At 43.6% G+C, this 20,715-nt stretch overlaps 1 protein-coding gene across 2 annotated transcripts in view; it reads left to right on the forward strand.

Annotated features, from left to right (window-relative positions):
- The window catches only part of rngtt (RNA guanylyltransferase and 5'-phosphatase), an 82,531-nt gene that overhangs the window by 47,162 nt on the left and 14,654 nt on the right, over positions 1-20,715 (forward strand). Inside the window, exon 13 of one of the 2 annotated variants that reach the window (XM_080526520.1) lies at positions 8,805-8,873. The exons of the other annotated variant lie outside the window; for it this stretch is intronic. Coding sequence (XP_080382646.1) covers positions 8,805-8,873 — 69 coding nt within the window. The remainder of the gene's footprint in view (positions 1-8,804; positions 8,874-20,715) is intronic. 2 annotated transcript variants of the gene reach the window in all.

Below are 20,715 nucleotides of genomic sequence, written 5' to 3' on the forward strand. Positions count from 1 at the left end.
CAGTATCCTGCCAGGTCTCATCTGCTGCCCCCTGTGTATCAGTCATAATGCCACCCACCCCCCTTCCTGCCTTCCTGCCTTCCCGCCTTCCCAGCATACGATCCCCAGTGAATCTGCCCAGGCTGGTACTCCCACAATACAGCAAATCCACTCTGTCTTAAACAATAGAGTGATATACAAGCCAGATATACAGTATGTTCCTGTCATGCTTTTGGACACATTAGCGTCATGGCACTCCTAAATTGACATTGAATCACTTTTTAAAGGACAACTTGTTTCTTTTCTGGTTGTTTCTATAAGCCCTCTGTGATTTATGAGTGCCTCAGTAACAGGGGACCCAGTGGAAAATGGTGCAAACAAACATACATTACACGTAACATCGTTATGGACAGCCTTTTTCCACAAATGCATTAGATTCGGGTATTTGAACCACTTGTGTTCATCATTTTCATCACCCTATGAAAAGTGAACAGAGATGAGAACAGAGAACAGAGACCGCTGTTGCTAGGGTTGCCACTTCCACTGCAGTGTCCACTCCAGGGAACCAAAAATGCAAATTTTACTACAATACTCATCGACAACTCTGTGCTCATTAACACCCTGCTGAATCCCAGATCACTCTCCAGTTTTCTGAAATTCAGTGCGAGTTTTTTCTTCCTGAATCATCAATCTCCCCACCACACTGCAGAAAGAGGTGGTTATCATGCAGGAGACTTTGTGAGGCAAGACATAGTGGGGGCAGGGGGGTGTTCAGAGGTGTATGATTGAAATGGACTGCTTTTCTGCGAAAGGGAGGATCGACTGCCTGCACTCATAATGGATGCCCTGAGTACTTGCAAACGAAAAGAATCACTTACGTCTTGGAAAATGGACTTAGTTTGGAAAATGGACTTAGTCCACTGAGAATGAGGTCATGCTTAGTTTGGGATACATGTAAAGTGGTAGGCTATGTTGTTATGTTGACGCAGAGGGACAGTGATAGCAATACTCAATTCACAGTGAGATGACAGACTACCAAGCCTCTCTTTCAATGGATCAAATTATGTGAGTCTGTTCATTATTGCACATTTTCTGCCCGTGTGTCTGAAGATGTGTGGTTGATGAGAATTGTCTTATTAAATCCATCCGTCAAAAAATTATCCCCCTACTGCTTTATACTGTGTAACCTGATTTAACACCAGGCCAGGAAGTAGTTATGTAGTCCTGTCTGCATTACTTAAATGGGAAGGCTCCGTGCCTGCTTCTGAGGGCAAGTCACATTAGGCATGAAAGTAGCACTCGGCAACAGCCCCGTGGACTGACTGGAATATCAATCTATCCTCTCTGCCTTTGATGAAGTCCCTGCACCTGAATCTCTAAGAGCCATGAGGTGAAGCTGGAGCAGGGAAAAATAAGAGGGCTTCTTGGTAAGCAAAGTGCATCATTTCACTGCAGGTATTCTGAGAAATCTCAGGTATGGAAACATAATGAGCCCAGAACAATGTTGTGTTCTGAATGCTGCCCTTGTAATGTGCATTGTATGCTCAGAAAAGCCTACATGTATGCATGATTTTTGCACAGCTGTCATGGGTTTCAAAGGTTTTTGTTTGACGGTTTCTCTCTCAAGAATGATTTGTTCGTAGTATGTGATTGTGTGCATGTCAGCAACACATCCAATTTCGAAATGTAGCAAAAAAAATAATTGGGCCATGTTTCATGTTTTTTTATTTTTTATTTTTTATTTATCTACTCTGTCGAAAAACGTATTTCCTTCTAAGATTTAATTTGATTTAATTTGAATCTTAGTCTTGCAGGGGAACTCTGCCACTGAACCAAGACCACAACAAGAGCTTCCTTTTCTATTTGCTTGTCTCTCTGGAGAATAAGGTGGTCCCCTGCCTGACAGACCAAGAGCAGTGCTCACACACCAGGTCCTTGGGGCTGCTTTTACACGCTCCAGAGAAGATTGAGTCTTTGAAATGTGAATAAGGTATCACAACCCTTTGGGAGATGTGTAACTTTGGTCGTGGAAAGGAAGGGTTTGGTAGTCCGTTTCCAGACACCAGGCATGCTTGTTTCATATATATACAGTGATGCTTGAAAGTAGGTGAACCCCTTGTTCAATTATAGATGTTTTTAGTTTTCACCATGAAATCTTTATTTAATCAGAACCAGTCTTTTTCATCTGACTTAACAGGTTTATATTTACCAATTCCATATGTTGGTTTAGAGGGAATCATGTTTGTAGTAGAAAAATAAATGATAAAGAAATGAGTGCAGGTGCAAAAATAAGTGAACCCCAAGTTGCATTGGTTAAATCAAGTAGGTAAGTAGAGTAAATAATTGGGTACCAAATGAACCAGTTGAAGCAGAGATATTTAGGAAAGAGTTTGGGTGGGACTCTGATAAATAGAGATAAGAAACCTGGTCAGTTTTGTGTTATCCATACAGGTGAATGCAAAACACACCATGCTGAGAGGAAAGGAGATCTCAGAGGACATTAGGAAGAGGTTAGAAAGAGCACATCAGTCTGCGGAAGGCTATATAAGATTTGAACTCCATTAGTCCACTGTGAGGCAAATCATTTACAAATCGATAGCATTTAACATGACAGCAACTCAGCCTAGAAGTGGACACCCTTCCAAAATATCCCAAAGAGCCACAAGAAAAATAACAAATCAGGTAAAAACCAACCCAAACATAATATTTAGAGATTTGCAGACCTCCCTTGCTGCATCTCAGGTAACTGTGCATGCTTCAACAGTAAGAAGAACACTAAATCAAAATGGCATTCGTGGAAGAGTTGCTAGGAAGAAGCCTCTGCTGTTAAAAAATAACCAAACTGCCCTTCTTAACTTTGCTGGAGACCATCTGGACATGCCTGAAGGTTTCTGGAAGTCCATTCTCTGGACAGATGAGTCCAAAATGGACCTTGTGGTCTCAATCAAATCCACAACATTTGGCGAAAACCCAACACTGCCTACCACCAAAAGAACCATATCCCAACAGTCAAGCATGGTAGTGGGAATGTCATGATCTGGGGCTGCTTTTCCTCCTCTGGACCTGGCAGACTCCACATCATTAAGGGAACCATGAATTTTGAGGTATACCAGGAGATTTACAGCATGGAACCAGGAACGAGGAACTAATATTTGAACAGAACCATCAATCAAGGAGCTAAAGCTGGGCTGAAAATGGGTCTTTCAACAAGACGACCCAAAGCATTCAAACTAATCTACCAAAGAATGGCTCAGGATAAAGAAGATTTGTGTTCTGGATTGGTCGTCAAATTCAGACCTAAATCCAATTGAGATGCTGTGGCAGGACTGTTGTCAGAGATGTCAGAGACTGATTAGTGGATATACGAGACCTTTACTCCAGGTTATTGCTGCTAATGGAGGTGCCATACGCTATTGAATGAAGAGGTTCACTTATTTTTGCACCTGGACTAATTTCTTTATAATTTAGTTTTCCTACTACACGCATGATTCCCTGTAAACCAACATATGGATTAAATGGTAAAAGGACTGCACTTATATAGTGCCTTTATCCAAATTGCTTTACAACAGCCTCTCATTCACCCATTCACACACACACCAATGGCGGCAAGGTCAGGACACTTCGACATGTGGCCAGTCATCATTAGACGGCGGCTCTACCTCCTGCGCCACAGCCGCCCCTTAAAATATATATTTATATATATTTATATATATATATTTATATAAAATCATACAGAATATATGTATATAAAACAAATATTATAGCTGTTTATTTGTTTGTTCTTTACATCCAGTCAAGTTCCATCATCACCATTAACATCATTGAAGTGTGAAATTCTCCATCAAGAAATTTAGATTATGTCTCATTGTTGTGGGATGAATATTTTGCGTGTGATTTTATTTACATTTGAGAATGATCTGTGTAATGATATGATATTCTCAAGTCAAGCCCCTTGCCGAAAGCGACAGACTCAGTTGTCCCCACAGAGTTGATTTGCACATTACTGCATTTTAATCAGACTGTCACACCAGCTGTGGTTGTGATATGAATTCAAAGCTAATTTAATTCAAAGTTAATTGTACATTATTTATTGAATGTGTTGACTATCAAGATTCTTAAACACTCTCACTTCAGTGCCACCTCCTGATCTGTTGTCAGCTCAGACAAAGAGAGAGAGAGAGAGAGAGAGAGAGAGAGAGAGAGAGAGAGAGAGAGAGAGAGAGAGAGAGAGTGTGTAAGTTTTTCACATGCATAATAGGTGGTTATCACCTTCGCCTTATTACATCTGGTACACTGGGTCAGGGTTGACCATTTATATTGCTTTGCTTAATGGAAAAAGGCTGAAACGTGTGGGTGCCATAAACTACCTACAGTACATGAGTTGGTATGCAGTGTTATCTCAAAACTGTTGCAGCTATTTGATTAATACTTGGGTTTGCCATATCTGCTTATTCAAATACTGTACTTCAGGCTTTTCCATGAATGTCATTATGCATTCCATGTGTTAAGCCCATCCATCTTAATGGAGCAGGATGGTTGAGTGTTAAGTAGGGAGCGTTTCTTCAGATGTGATTGGTTTTGGTAGCATGGCCTACCGTTACGTGCACATGCGTGTTACAATTTGCCATTTAGCAGACACTTTTAATCCAAAGCGATTTACAATTACAAATTACAGGGACATTCCCCCCGGAGTAACTGAGGGCTAAGTGCCTTACTCAAGGGCACACTAGTGGTGGTGTGGTTTCAGACAGGATTTGAACTCACAACCTTCCAATCACCAGTCCAACTCACTATCCACTAGACCACCACTAGACCACCCACTACCCCGTACTGGTAGGTTGCAGGGAGAGGGAGAGCTAGGAAGGCATGCTCATCAATCAGCCCTCTACCGACTCCCAGGTATGATTCTTCATTGTGTGTTGATATGTGAAATGAGCCTGGACGTGCGACAGTGAACCATGGTCTCCAGCAGAACATGCCCTGATTCTATCACCCCCGACGCACACTCCCTCATGGGTGAGACACACGTCTCTTTTCGTCATTTGAGTGTTTGTGTCTTAGAGTTCAGCGGTAGTCATTCATTTTCTCTCTCTCTCTCTCTCTCTCTCTCTCTCTCTCTCTCTCTCTCTCTCCCTCCCTGATGGATCTCCTAATGGGGCTGTGTGGTTTCATCTACTCCTCTGCAGGCCTACCAGGTCAGGCTTTGTGCCTGTTGACTTAAGCGGTTTAGCATGAAGGCATGGTTGTAACCCCCCCCCCTCCCCTCTCTCTATGGTAGCGCTCCAGGGGACTTCCTATACAGAGGTTGGGTGCGTCGGTGGAGGTCCTCCTACATGTTGTTGCCTCACAAAGACAGACACAGTATTTATTTCTCCGCCTCACTGTTGCCGTCCGCCAAGTCGATATGAAAGTCGAATGATCCGAAAGACTCGTTCTCCTCCCAGGGTGCTATGATGCTGCTCTACAGTCTAGTCTCTCTGTACTGTTTCAGAATAACTATTGTTTTCTGACAAGAGCAGTACGACATTTTTTTAATCTACTTTCGTCTATTTCCCCCTGTCGTATTTGTTAATTGAGTCCATGCAGAAAAGCGTCCATGCTGAAAAGCGTCCATGCTGAAAGGGGCTTGCTTATTTGTTTTCCCGCGACGCCGTCTTTGTGTCTTCGCAGTGTCGGACATGAAACGAACGGGGTCCCAAATCAATTGTGCATCAAGGTAATGACATTTGGCAAGGGCAGGCGTGTGAGCTCTTTCAGATTAAAGTGCAGTTGTTAGGTGTGTCTCTAATCATCAGAGCAGATGAAGCCTAGCATCTCCTGCACATCAGATGTGTCTGGGCTGATCTCCGCCCAGACGCTTGTTCACAGCCTCCTAATCTCCTCTCTCAGCCGCCCTCTCTCAGTGCTGCTGAAGCGTCCGTCTGAAGCGCTCTCCGTCTCCTAGATACAGGCGCAGACAGGCAGCTTTGCGGAACGTTCGATGAAATGACATAACCTGATTAGTATTACTGTTTTGAGTGTACAGTAAAACCGTTGCTCAATGTTGTATGACAAAACAACTTACCATGATTAGTATTATTGTTTTGAGTGTACAGTAAAACAGTCACTAAATGTTGTATGACATGATATGACAGCTACTATATGTATGAATAGTTCCAGCTCTCTCTCTCTCTCTCTCTCTTGGTACGTGTGAAACCTGATCTTTCTCCGCTAATGCAGTAGGCTGCTTATTGTATGGAGTAATGCCATTTTCTGCCAGTCAACCCATTTACAACGCATATTAAAGCACTTAAGTATAGCACATTCTGGGTTATTGCTCGAGACAAATAGAATACAACATTAAAAACAATGTTTGATTCCATTTGTTTTCGGTGGCATTACTCAATAGCTCTCTGAGTCATTCCCTGTGGATAGTCAGTGTTCAGACTCGGGGCGATGTGGCATTTGAGGAGATTTTAACAGCCTTTTTACTTCCACCACCTGTGATGGAATTTTACATGTCACTACCCGGTGCTGACTTTTTTCTGCATTTTAAAATAAAAAGCAATTAAAAATGCTGCCTTGCTAAATGTATTTCTTTTCACTTATTTTGTACCTTTTTATTTCTTTTTTTATATTTCTAACCAAATGTAACTATAAAAAGTATTATTTCTCACCAAATGTAACTATCATCCTGTCTATCCCAAGATGGCCGCGCGCTTAAGGGCTCTGCACACAGCGTGCGATTTCTGTTGCGCGTCAAAGTTCCATTTTGAAGTTTGAATGGAAGTCTATGAGAACATCGCATTTACCCACACACGGCCCCGATTTTAATCGCACGGCGAACATTCGATTCCATTCATTTGACAGTGCGACAAAACTCGCACGCCGTGTGCTTTGTCCCATTCAAAATGAATGGAATCGAATGTTCGCCGTGCGATTAAAATCGGGGCCGTGTGTGGGTAAATGCGATGTTCTCATAGACTTCCATTCAAACTTCAAAATGGAACGTTGACGCGCAACAGAAATCGCACGCTGTGTGCAGAGCCCTTTAGTCGCCGCAGCTGGGGGGGCTACCACACTGGTGTTTCATTGTGTTTTTAAGAACATTTGTATGTTCACTTTTTTTTTTGTACTTCCTAAATTTCGTTGTTTGGTACCTGTACTGTAGCAATGACAAATAAAGTCCATTCCATTCCATTCCATCCATCTGACTTGTTAAAGGTGTGTTTGTGTACCCTTACTATTAGCCACTGTTCTAATACTCTCTCCTTGATGACCCTCTGCTTAGCTTTGGTCTCTCTCTCTCTCTCTCTCTCTCTCTCTCTCTCTCTCTCTCTGCTGTGTGGAGGGCTGTTCAATAGCCTGACTGGCTCCTAGACTGCCATAGGCGCCTAGACCACCTTTAAGGGCCCCTGCCACCACATCTCATCAGGGGCATCACTGATCCAGCCAGCCTGCATGTCTCACCACATGCCGCTACGCCTTTTCTATGAGCACAGTAACAACACATTAAGAAATGTTTATTTTCTAAACCTAGCCTAGCTCTGTTATTGTTTATGGACAATGTACTGCATAACAAAGTGCAAAACTAGTTTTCTATCTATTACATGGGACAATAACCTCCCCCACAGATACTAGTTGTTGTTGTTGTGTCCTGTTGTGTACATGTTATGTCCTGTTGTGTTAATAAAACTATTAACCATAAATACATTTTAAAAACTAGCCTAGCTGAATTGGCGATGTCCAGAGTAAAGAATTCAGTCTCGCATTCATTTTTTTGGCACTCTGTTCAGAATTGTAAATACAGCTCTGAAGTGCATGAGACGAGATAAGAAAGGGGAGGGGTTGAATCTTTAAGAAAGGTTCAAGCTAAAGAAACTGTATTAAGAAAAATAAATAAAACGGTGTCAACTATGTTGTGAACTTTTTGCCTTTTCTGCCTTGTTAGCTGGTATCACTGTTGGTCTGTCATGAGACTCAGCCCACGGCGTTTCATTCAGACCGCTGACCTCGACTGGCTGCCCCTCATTGTCTGCTCTCTATCTCAGCACACAATAGCCTGAGACTATTAGTGCCGTTTCTTTACTGCCGCAGTGGAACACGAGTCCTTTGATGTGGCGATTCGCTTATGCTGTAAAGCAGCCTACAATCATATTACTTTAAATCGAAAAACTGTGCTTTGCAGCTCTGCAGTGACAGTAAGTCTCTGATAAAACTCCCAATCCCGAACATGTTCTTGACCATAAACTATGTTCCTGTCAGAACAGGGTTGTAGATTAACTGTAGTGTGTGTACAGCCTTATCTGCGAGGGAATGCGCCGGTTCTACTGGATAGAAGCTCCCTCTCCTGGGATCTCTCAATTGCTGAACCAATATGGTTCTGCAGATTCTCTTCCCTAACAACATCTGTCTTGCCGTCACCGGTAATTGAGGAGATGAAGCCTCTCTATTCTAGCCATCAGGAGCCTAGCGATTCATCCACTATTTCTGTCTTTTTTAAGCATTCAAATTACACTCATTGATGCATCAGCCAAGCCTCATCAATCACAGAGATACGTGCTTGATATTGTGTTACTTTATAGTAATGGCTGTTGATGATAAGGACAAGACGATAGTGGCATACAGAAATATGTAATATATTATATGTAATATATTCATAATATGTACTTCTATGTTGTAATTCGGTCCTCATTTATTTTGTTATCAATGCATTCTTACAGAAGCCATGGATTCCCGTGTAGAGATTGCATTTGTATTCATACCTCCAGCCTTTTATGCTCCATGTGTTGCGTGTCCTGTCTATCTCTTCTGTGCTGACGCTGCGTCTTTGTTGTGTTTTTCAGCTATTGGAAGGCAGCTTCACCTCCCAGGTCAGCCATGAGGTTGATGGGCTTATCTTCCAGCCATGCGGGGTAAGTGGTCAAGGCCCAGTTCGGTGCAGAGCAGTAGCCTAACTCTGCACACTGATTGCACACTGATTGCACACTGATCTCTGCACACTGAACTACACCCGAGTTTTCACTGACCTCTCTCTAAATGAGTAATGAAGTAAAATAACCTGATGTATTTCTGCCTAACTTTGTTTGTCACACTCTGTGTCATAGTCACCTTCACACGCCCGTGTGCTATTGTGAAGGAAGGGATGGCCAATGGCCACACATACACATACTCACATACACTCACACTCACACATACACACACACATACTCACACACACACACACGGGTCATGCTTTTGTGTACAACAGTGGTTGCACAATAAACGGGACATGGCTGGCCATCTCTTGCTTTGCGTTGGTGGGACATTATGGTCTCTGTTCACCTCGCTGTGAGGATACTGCAGCAATCACGACTCTGAGAAGGTCTCATCTTGGCCATTAATCCGCACCTTTTAATCGTTCTACCTCGTTTTAGTTCAAGGACGCACAATGCCCCTGTTTTGTTGTTGGGAGATATGGATTATGGAGATATGGGTTTTCTCTGCAGTGACACACCATGGCCCTGTACATAGTACATGAATTAGGACAGGGTATCAAGCAGATGGCAGATAGCAGCCCAGGTGTCTGCACAGAATAATGGAATTGATGGCATTCAGAATTGATGGAATAAATAATAAAAACCAAAGGCAGCGTGCACACCTGCAGTCGCTCAGATTGATTTGGCACTATGCTGAGTGCTCTGCAGAGCATACAGAGTGTTATCTCTGATTATAAGCATTGGATTTGCAAATCCCTGTCTCCTCCATCTATTTGAGCTATCAAGGATTAGTTACTGCAGCAGGGGTGTCGTATATGTTTTGTTTTACTCAGTCACTGCTTTAGTTAAATAGTAGAATGTGTGCCAGCCAGTGGCAATGTAACTCTTGCCAAGAGGGTGACATTTTCCCTGACCTCAAGAAAGTTCGCACTCTCTGGTTTCATTTATTTGCCAAAGGGAGCTCGGTCTTCTTTCTCTCAGCATGGCTGTGTTTGATGATATTGATTTCGTATCTTTTGCCCAGCTGAAAATCATGGGGTAGCTGCAAAGCCATCGATTGTCACAGAAGTAGGCAAAGCAGGAGATGGGAATACTTGACAAAGACATCAATCAATGGCAGTATTATTAGGCAGAAATACAGGGCGAAAATAGAGATTACACAGAACCTGATCCTCAAGCAAAGATTCAGCCTTCAGTTTGCCAATACTCTTAAGGTGAATCTGCCATTGATAAAAGGTCAGGTTACATTAGAGATGTTGTGGATGGCATAGTAGAGTTTTTCGAGTTTCAAGTTCATTGTTACGTCACATTACGTGAGTTTAGAATTATAAGGTTCTATCTCCGTTTAGGGCAGTTCAGAGATATTGGGCATCAAAGTTTTTACATTCCATTATGTTTTGGAGGTGGAACCTTTGTATTTTATGAATTACTAACTCAAAAATGCCAACATTTAAAAAATAACACCACACAGGCATTAATAAACACCTAATGGATCGGATTATGTAAAAAACTCAATTTTGACAAAAATGGAGATAGAACCTTATAATTCTAACATCACGATTAGTGTAAGAGAGTAAAATTCTTAGGCTTCGTTTCTTGACATAGCAGCACAAGACAATAAGGCAATAGGCGTAATTCAGAATAATTAAAAAAGTGACAATAGTACAGGAAAGAAGTGACAAATAAGATTATTCACAATTAACAGTATCTAGCAATTTGTAGGCAATAAGGCACTAGGCCTAATTCAGTAAAAAGTGTCAATAGTACAGGACATAAGTGACGGTAGTAAAGTGACTCTGAACTTAAGCTTAGGTCGTCCGTATGCGTGGGATCACTGGGATGTGCTTGTTCATGAGCCTGAGAGAGAGATGTTTATGTTCCATCCTAGGGTTTCAGGGAAATGTCTGCTAGTTAGAAACCATCTCTCTGAAGCCATGTTGTCCTTAAGGCTAGATGAAAGCACAAAACATAGCAGGGCAATTTTAGTAAAGTTGTCATATTGGATTTTCACAGTGGCTGTGAGTCAGACTTCATGTTTTGCCTCAGGACGACAGCGGCAGTTAAATCCATTTGTTTCCAAGCAGAGGAAAACCACCTGCAATTGAGTTGTCTCCATCTGTCCCTTCCACACGTTCTGTCTGTCTGCATCTCTCTCTCTCTCTCTCTCTCTCTCTCTCTCTCTCTCTCTCTCTCTCTCTCTCTCTCTCTCTCCCTTTGCAGTAAACAGACATTTTGTCTTTTGCTGTTTCTCTGTGATTTCAGAAATAATTATGGTGTTTCTAAAAAGCCGAGTAGCTATCAGGTAGCGGCAGACCCCGTGAGAAATGAGATTAGGCAGGTGCAGGGTTGTGTCGATGCAGCCGCACACCGGAACACAAATGCAGCGCTTCTGGCTCTCTGAACAGGCGTCACTGTGTTCAGCTCTCTCTCTCCCTGTTCCAATCCTGCCCCTTCGTCTTCCCTCATAACAATCCATTGATAAATGATTGTTCGACAAATACATTTTTGGGGAATTTCATCCATCTCTCAAAAGCCATTTCAGGGTTAGCTCTAATGCCTAGTCGAAGGCCCAGTTTGGAAAAAAACTTTGTTGTTACCATAATCAGTGAAAATGAAAAGTTGAGTGAAAATCGTGATCATGTACAGTTAGGTCCATAAGTATTTGGACAGTGACACAATTTCCATAATTTTGGCTCTGTATGCCACCAAATGAAATGAAACAATCGAGATGTAATTGAAGTGCAGACTTAAGCTTTAATTCAAGGGGTTGAACAAAAATATTGTATGAAACGTTTAGGAATTGCAACCATTTTTATACAGTCCCCTATTTTCTGGAGCTCAAAAGTAATTGGACAAATTAACATAATCATAAATAAAATGTTCATTTTTAATACTTTGTCGAGAATCCTTTGCAGGCAATGACTGCCTGAAGTCTGGAACACATGGACATCACCAAATGCTGGGTGCTTTGCCAGGCCTTTACTGCAGCAGTCTTCAGTTGTTGTTTGTTCGTGGATCTTTCTGCCTTTAGGTTTGTCTTCAGCAAGTGAAATGCATGCTTGATCGGGTTGAGATCAGGTGATTGACTCTGGCCATTGCAGAATATTCCACTTCTTTGCCTTAAAAAACTCCTGTGTTGCTTACGCAGTATGCTTTGGGTCATTGTCCATCTGTATTGTGAAGCACCATCCAATCAACTTTGCTGAATTTGTCTGAATCTGAGCAGACAGAATATCCCTAAAGACTTCAGAATTCATCTGTCTGCTTCTGTCTTCTGTCACATCATCAATAAACGCTAGTGACCCAGTGCCATTGGAAGCCATGCATGTCCATGTCATCACACTACCTCCACGTTTTTTTTACAGATGATGTGTTATGTTATGTTATGTTAATTTCATTTATAATGCGCCCCCCATCCAACTTTTACATCGGCCCGGGGCGCAGCCCGGGTAAAGGAACAGATAAAGACAAAGACAAGGAACACAGAGAGCAATCAGACACAGACGACTTAAACGTAAAACTCAGGCATACAATTCACAACAAATAGGGAGTACATTTAGGGAATGTCATTTTGGAAGAGGTGGGTTTTTAACTTGGCTCTAAAGGAGTCCAGAGTGGGGGCAAACTTGATGGCAGAAGGGAGCGCGTTCCACAGGGTCGGTGCTATCACTGCAAAGGCACGGTCACCCTTCCTCTTGAGGTTGGTACGTGGGACCCTCAGGCTGAGTTGGGCGTCGGACCTGAGCCTGGGTCTGGGCCTTGAGGAGGTAGACTGGTCCAGGAGGTCCTTGATGTAAGGTGGGGCGAGACTGTTGAGAGCTTTAAAAACAAAGGTGCAGATTTTGAACTTCACTCTCTTCTTCACTGGGAGCCAGTGAAGGGAGATGAGGACAGGGGAGATGTGGTCCCTCATTTTGGTGCCTGACACCAGCCTGGCAGCGGCATTTTGGACTAGCTGCAGGCGGTAGATGGTCGATCAGGAAGTCCCGCATATAGTGAGTTGCAGTAGTCAAGCCTAGATGATATTAGCATGAGGACGACCCTCCTCAGGTCGCTGGGGGTGAGGAAGGACTTGATCTTGGCTATGATGCGTAGTTGGTATAGGCATGCCTTCACGACGGAGCTCACTTGTCGGTCAAGGTTAAGCTCGGAGTCAAAGATGACACCGAGGTTCTTGACATGTGGTCTGACAAGGGTGGACAGGCTTCCCATGTTGGTGCTGAGCTGAGTGATGGCGGTGGTGTTGCCGATGAGGAGGATTTCCCCCTTGCTCTCATTCAGCTGTAGGAAGCTCTGGGCCATCCACTCCTTCACATCGCGGAGGCAGTCCATCAGGCGCTTCAGATCGGCGGGGTCGTCAGTGTTGATTGACAGGTAGAGCAGGGTGTCGTCCGCATAGCAGTGGAATGAGATATTGTAGCGTTGAGGGATTAGACATAGGGGGAGCATGTAGAGGGAGAACAAGATGGGACCGAGGATGGAGCCCTGAGGGACCCCACAGGTGAGGTTGGCTTGTCTGGAGGAGCAGTCTGCTATGTGGACGGCGTAGGTTCTATTGTTGAGGTAGGACTTGAACCATGACAAAGCGGTGTCGGTGATGCCAACCTCCTGCTGGAGGCGATCGAGGAGGATGGCGTGGTCTATGGTGTCAAAAGCTGCGCTGAGGTCCAGGAGGACCAGGGCAGCACATTTCCTGGAGTCTGCGATGAGGAGGAGGTCGTTCCAAACCTTTAAAAGTGCCGACTCAGTGCTATGGCCAGGTCTGAAGCCAGACTGAAACTTCTCCAGGATGTTGTTCTGTTGGAGGTAGGGCCACAGCTGGCTGAGGACAGCCTTTTCCAGGAGCTTGGACACGACTGGGAGCTTGGAAATAGGTCTGTAATTACTGGGGTTGGAGGGGTCCAGGTTAGGTTTCTTGAGGAGAGGCTGGACCACAGCTTGTTTGAGGCTGGGCGGAACAATGCCAGTGGCCAGCGAGCTGTTGATTATAGAGAGGATGTGTGGCCCTATCGTGTCGAACACCTCTTTGAGAAGGGGGGTAGGGATGGGGTCCAGAGACGATGAGGCCGGCTTCAGTGCAGCGGCCATCTTGGAGAGGGCTGGTAGAGTGAAAGGACAGAAGCTGGAGAAAGTGGATGCACATCCCAGTGTGACGGCTAAGTCCTTGGTGGAGTGCGGGATGTTTTTTCTGATGTTGGTGACTTTGTCCGAAAAAAAGGATAAAAATTCCTCGCACTTAGCCGGGGATGGATCCTGGATGACGGTAGGGGGGGGGGGGTGAACAACGGTGTTGATTGTCCTGAATAACACTCTGGGGTTGTGTGAGTTGTTGGAGATGAGAGTGGCAAAGTACTTGGCCCTTTCAGTCTTTACCACCTTCTGATAGGTCCTCTGCTTTTCCCTCAAAATCTCGAGTGAGATGGTCAGCCTGTCCTTTTTTCCACCTGCGTTCCGCCTGTCTCCACGCTCTCCACGAATGTCCACGAATGTGGTATGCATCGGATCATGAGCCATTCCAAGCCTTCTCCATACTTTTTTCTTCCCATCATTCTGATACAGGAAGAGCTATGCATGAGCTATTAGCTAGTTAGCTAGCTAGCTAAGCCTATTTCGCCAGCAATTTCATCATCAGAAGGAGTTGGTGAGGCCATTAATCTAATTGATGGAATAAATAATAATAATGCGTTTCAGGTGAAGAAAATGCTCCGCTCCGCTTCTTGGCAACAGATGACATTGGTCTGTGCTATTTCCTGATTGGCTGAAGAGAAATAGCAATGTTCTTGAGAAGTCGGACTTTCTAAAACTCCCCCTGGCGATTTGACATGCTAGGTCTTTGAAGACTAGTTAGTGTATAGTAGTAGGGATTACTCACGGAATCCATTGCTTTGCAATATTTTGGTTTGACTAGCGAGTGTGTCATTGATTTTCAACAAGGTTGACATTTATTTACATTTCAGAATTTAAGTCAGAAAATGTTTATGGGTTGCCGACTTGTTCCCCCTCAGCTGTTGTCACATTTTGAAAAAAATTCTAGCAGCTCTACAAGGAGGTTCTCAGTAACTCTAACGTATTACTCTAGAAACAACATTGTATTAAAAGTAGAATCTCACCATTGCGATATGCGATCATGTCCTTGGTTTGTTTCTTGACCTTTTCCGCCCCAGTCTTTTCCGCATTGACGTCATATCCCAGAGTCTACCTTCAACAGCCTGTTAGGTTAGAGATTGCATTGTTATTCGGTTGTTAAGTCTGACGTCACTTTGTGACGTTTAGCAATTTCCGGGTCCAAATAAAAAAATCCACGCACCAGAGTACCAGTGTACTAAAGTGGTAGAATGACAGTTCAATAATTTTTTAGACTCGGATCTATTCATACAACAAGGGACAGAGCACTTTCCTGTTTTTCCCGTATTGTCAGTGTCTTTGAGCCTCGGAAAAGCGCTATACAAATATAATGAATTATTATCATTACTGCAGCATTTCGAAGAGAGCGCCTCAGCCAACGTTGGACCCGGAAACACGTCTACATTAATATATATATAAAAAAGAAAAGACTACAGTACTACTCAGTGTTGACCTTTCATCCCATACCATCATTTAAATTCTGTCACAGTGTGACATTTCTTCTAATTCTGTCTCACAAGTTTGAAGCTGGGAGGCTAGTTCATAAGGTATGTGACTGCTGCCGAAGCCTATCTGCCCCGCCAGAGTAGTGTTAAACATCCTATTGTGGGCTGCGGAGGGGTTCCACGGGTGCCTTCTCTACCTCCTCCACCAGGCGTTGTGTGCTCTCTGAAATTCAGAAATGTCCCTTTCTGCATCGGCGGCTCCCTCTCTTCTCTTATCAGTGTCCCCAGGATGTGTCCTTCCGTGGGCTCCCCCCCCCCCCCCCCCCTTGCTGCTGCCCACTGGGGCTCTCCCTTATCTGTGTCTGTGCTCAGTCTCATAGCATGGCCTCCGCCTGAGACACACTGTCGTACCACACAAGATGGCTGGGGATGGGCAGCCATTACACACAATGGCTAGGGATGGACAGCCATTACACAAGATGGCTGGGGACGGGCAGCCATTACACACGATGGCTGGGGACGGGCAGCCATTACACAAGATGGCTGGGGACGGGCAGCCATTACACAAGATGGCTGGGGACGGGCAGCCATTACACAAGATGGCTGGGGACGGGCAGCCATTACACAAGATGGCTGGGGACAGGCACAATAGAAACGACACCCCCCTACACAACACCACCACCCCACACAACACCACCGATACCAGATGCCGGGTGTGAATGCGAGGTTAGAGGTATTTTTAGGCCTGTCCATGTCTTTCCAAGACATTAACTAAATCGAAGTGTCCCAAGATCATTGTGGGATGGAACTTTCCAAGAATCACAGTCGTGTAGACGTCATTCAGGCCTTTATACATTTATAGAATTGTTCTTTAATGCAGCAATGTAGTGCAACGTAACATAATATAACATAGCTTCATAAGGTTGGTTAAAGTAAGCTGAGGCAGGAGTAAGTATAAAGGGTTATCTTTTCCAGTGTAGGTGGACACAACCCCTGACTTGGGGAGCCAATTAGCAGCTGTCCATCAGAACTGTGTGTGTGTGTGTGTGTGTGTGTGTGTGTGTGTGTGTGTGTGTGTGTGTGTGTGTGCGTGTGCGTGTGCGTGTGCGTGTGTGTGTGGACATTCAGGTTCTGACTGTAGGTCTGTACTGTAGTGGTGAGATGGGTCTTAATGCTAATGCTTGTATTTGAATGCTCAGATGTAAATAGAAGTTGATACCCAACACAGTAATGGTTATTCATCTCCTCTACTCTTTGGGTGGGGTTATCTTTCCAAACACATTGTGTCCTTGGGAAATGTTCTTCGTGTGAGGGAAATTAAAACCATTTGAGCATTTAACAGCAGAACAAAGTGTTCATAGCCACAGATGGCTGGATAGTGCATGGGCGACTGCTCCAGATGGTTTTTTTTACAGCATCTACTAAAAAATTGCCCCTCTATTCATCATGTTTATCTATGTATGTTAGTTATTTCATGGTAGAATGTGACAAATGGCATAAAATCGCACGGAAGCACTTGTTCACAGACTGAGTGTTGGTGTGATTTGATTTTTTTGGGTTCAGAGCCATTCTAATAAGAAATGTCACTTTGCTCTGGCCATTTATCTTACCCTTTATTGAGATGAGTCGATATCAGATTCATTTGTTTTTATAAATGAAACCAGCACCGGCTTTAACCTCACTTTAACACATTCAGTTCACTTTGGTGAAATTGGCCTTAGATAATTTATGTCATCAATTTAGATGGATTATTTTCATTTTACCTTTTGGCTCTGTGGTTTATAAATCACACTCAGTGCTGTGTAAACTTTAGGATATCTGCCGTGTGTCCATGTCTCTATCTTTAATGAACGAGTTATTCTTTATCCTGCCCTGTATTTTTCTTTAGGCCCTATGTGCATCTTCCTACATTTTTTCTCATTCTTCACTCTCTCTCTCTCTCTCTGTGCCTCTCTCTGTGTGCCTCTCTCTGTGTGTGTCTTTCCTCTCACACTACTGATTGAGAAAGCTGCTCTCAGGGGATAGGATTTGGTGAAGGGGTCCAGGCTTTTGTCTTTAATCCTCTGCTCACTTAAACAAAGAGGCTGCCTTAAGCAAAGAGAGCTGTTATTCAAATGAGACAACTCGTTAAGAATAATGCTATCATAGAACTGAATTCAAGGCACAATTCATCTTTTGTCACTTTGCACCTTTATTTTTTTTATTTTTTTATAAAGCATAGTGTTCATTTCAACCCTGATACACTTGTCAGATAATAGAAGGGTCACTACTGTACAGTATATTTATGATCACATTGTACTGTTCGCCCGCAAGTGGTTGTCTTGCTTGCCTGTGCATGTGTCTCATATGGACGCGTGGACCATGATGGCGGTGGGCACCAGGAACACCTCCTCCCTGAGTGACACATCACCGGAGGCGTCTGCTGATGTCCCTGTGGAGTCATCCTGGCTGCGTGCAAACTGATCTTTAAATCCCAGCAGGCTGACAGCAGTATTGGTGCCTGGTTAATGCCAATCCTCCTCGGTGGGCCATATGGCAGGGAGTGGACAGGCCAGAATGGGCCCAAGTGGTGCCTACGCAGCCTGTGCTTCCTCTCCGCCAGGGTCGGGGTCAATTCCCTTTTTTCAATTAAGTCAGTTCAGGGAGAACTGAATTTCCAAATATCCCCTATGCCTTTCAATGAAAAAAAACTTAAAGAGATGCTACAGGGTCTTCGCGACTACTCTGGTATTTTAATATCTCACGTTTTGGGCTCACAGCTATAACCTGTGTGTGTATAATACATCATATTGATCGCTCACTTTACCGTGCGAAATTGCCACAAACTCGTCAGACTTAATGCAGTTAAGTTTTCCTAAAGCAATTGCCTGGTTGAGGATTTCCTCTCGTGAAATGAGCCATGATGCAACCACCCATTTGAAACTCAGTAATCTTTTAAAAAGCTTTGCATCCTTTCCAGGAACTGTCAATAGTATATCTATTAGAGGGATTTGTAACTAGTTTCAATATTCTCATGTGCACCTAGCGCCCGTGTGGTGCATATTCTTCTTGCGTGGCTGAAATGATACAAATAATATCCCACAATCACTTTAAGAATTGTTTGAATTGGAATTTCAGCTAACTTTCTGAGTTAAATGAAATAAACTTCCTGAGTTAAAAGAAAGGCAGACAAAGTCAAGGTAGACAATCATATAACTGACAGACAGGCACAGAATTCATTGCCGGTGACAGTTGGCAATTTATATGCAATACAAGATCACCAGATGAAAATCAAATGGATAGATGAGTGCTTTGAAATGGATTGAAGTGAAGGTCTGTGTGGCACTTTAATAATGTAGACATATTTTTTCGCTTTGGCCTTGCTTTTTGACATGCAAAACAACAGAAATGAAAAGAGAACAGCACTTTTTCATCTGAGAATCAATTTGAAGGTCACCCAAGAGTCTAGAGAGTGGTGGCGCAAGTGTGTTGCCATGGTTGCATTAGAGATGTATTATTCCCGGTATTAATTGATTTAACCATTTCATTGGATGTAATGATCTGAATTCTTCATCTCAGAGTTATAAGATAAAGATGTCACGGCTTGTCACAACAAGCTTTATCTACAGAATATAGCTTTCTTTGTCTGCCTCATTATCATATGTGCCTTCTTAATTACAGGACATGATTCAGTGATAAGTCAGTTTGTTCTAATATGTTATTGTCGTTCTGAGAGAGATAGTAGAGAGATCTTCTGTGATTCGGATGCTGCAGTGCTGTCTAGACATGCATTTAAAATGGCTACTGAGCTTTCTGATTTAGAGGCAAATCCGTTTGCTGTGTATGCATTATGCAAGTTATTAGGTGCAGTCAAACAGAAGCTCCAACTCATGCCATTGCTTCCTATTTCATATTGATGTATTGAGATGCTTTCTAGAGTTACAGCTGCACGGTGTTAAAGTTCTCAAATTTAAGGACCAAAACTAGAGTTTAACTGGGCCTTTCTCTGTATTTTTGTTGTTGTTTTGTAGTTTGATGAACTAGTCGGTACTCTCTACCTGTAGAGCCAAGCCTGATAGCGAATCTTTTTAGACTGAATAGACTTTTCCACATCTCTGAAAGTTGTTTGGTGTTACCTTGGCCCTGTTTATACCTTGGCCACAGAAACCTGCTTGTATTGAAAAATGTTCCCTCTAGACACCCACTTTTTTTTTAAAAGAAAAAATGTACTTGGCGTGGAAGAGCGGCGTACCTTGTTTTTCCTGCTCTTCTGAATGGCCATTGTGGAGGAGAGCGCTGGTTTCAAAGCCCTTCGAAGGCCTCCGCCTACATACTGCGCTCCGCCAGGGGCACAGGAGAAGGACACACTGTACCGGCTCCTTCTCTTCACACTGAATGAGACAAAGTCAGGCTTGCGCTCAACTGAACTAAATCACAAAACAGCATGTTTTTTTACATGATGCCCACACAGCATACTGTACTAATGGGGGCTATTCACAGTGGAATGTATCGACCTGTATCTGACATCGGGCAGTCTTTTTTTTTTTTTAAGAGACTTCATGCGGTAGCTGCTTCTGTTACTTTTAGTTCAGCCGATTTTTGCTATTGTTCCATTTCCTTTGTGCAGTTGTACACTGCTTTCTTGTTACTCCTAATGTAAGATTGGGCAGTCAATCAGAGCAGAGGAGGCGCTATTTCTCCAATGATGTTTTTCAATTCAACATATGGGGTAGTCTACCAGGGGTCCAGTAAGAGTTGAATTCCAATGGACTGGAATTATTTCAACCTATTCATTATGGATTGCAGACCCTGGCTTGGGCAACATCCCCTTGTTACTATCCAGATGTCAGAGGTCCTCTAACCAATCAGCAAAGCCCAGTGGTCGATGCCTGTCTCCCTGTTCCTGGCCCCTGTGACGGGACTCGAGCCTTCCCCTGAGGTGCCCCCAGCATACAGAAATGGGCTAACAATGCACAGTCCCTCCCAGGCAGCTAATCGAAGTAGCCATGACCCTGAATGGATGAACATCCCCTTGGAGACAGAGGGGGTCAGACCTGAGACCATGACTTCATCTGAGCTTAGTCTGCAGACGAGCAGGCTGTCAGACTCAGACGTCAGGCCTCAGGTGTGCTGGGTATACAGGAAGCAAGTTTTGTGTGAAATGTTCTACTGCATTAGGATAGGGATGTATCTACAGACACTTGGCTGTGCTGTATAATAGGAATAGAATA

This window comes from Nansenia antarctica (assembly GCF_963989245.1).
Source record: "Nansenia antarctica genome assembly, chromosome: 3".
In the NCBI taxonomy this organism is placed as follows: Eukaryota; Metazoa; Chordata; class Actinopteri; order Argentiniformes; family Microstomatidae; genus Nansenia; species Nansenia antarctica.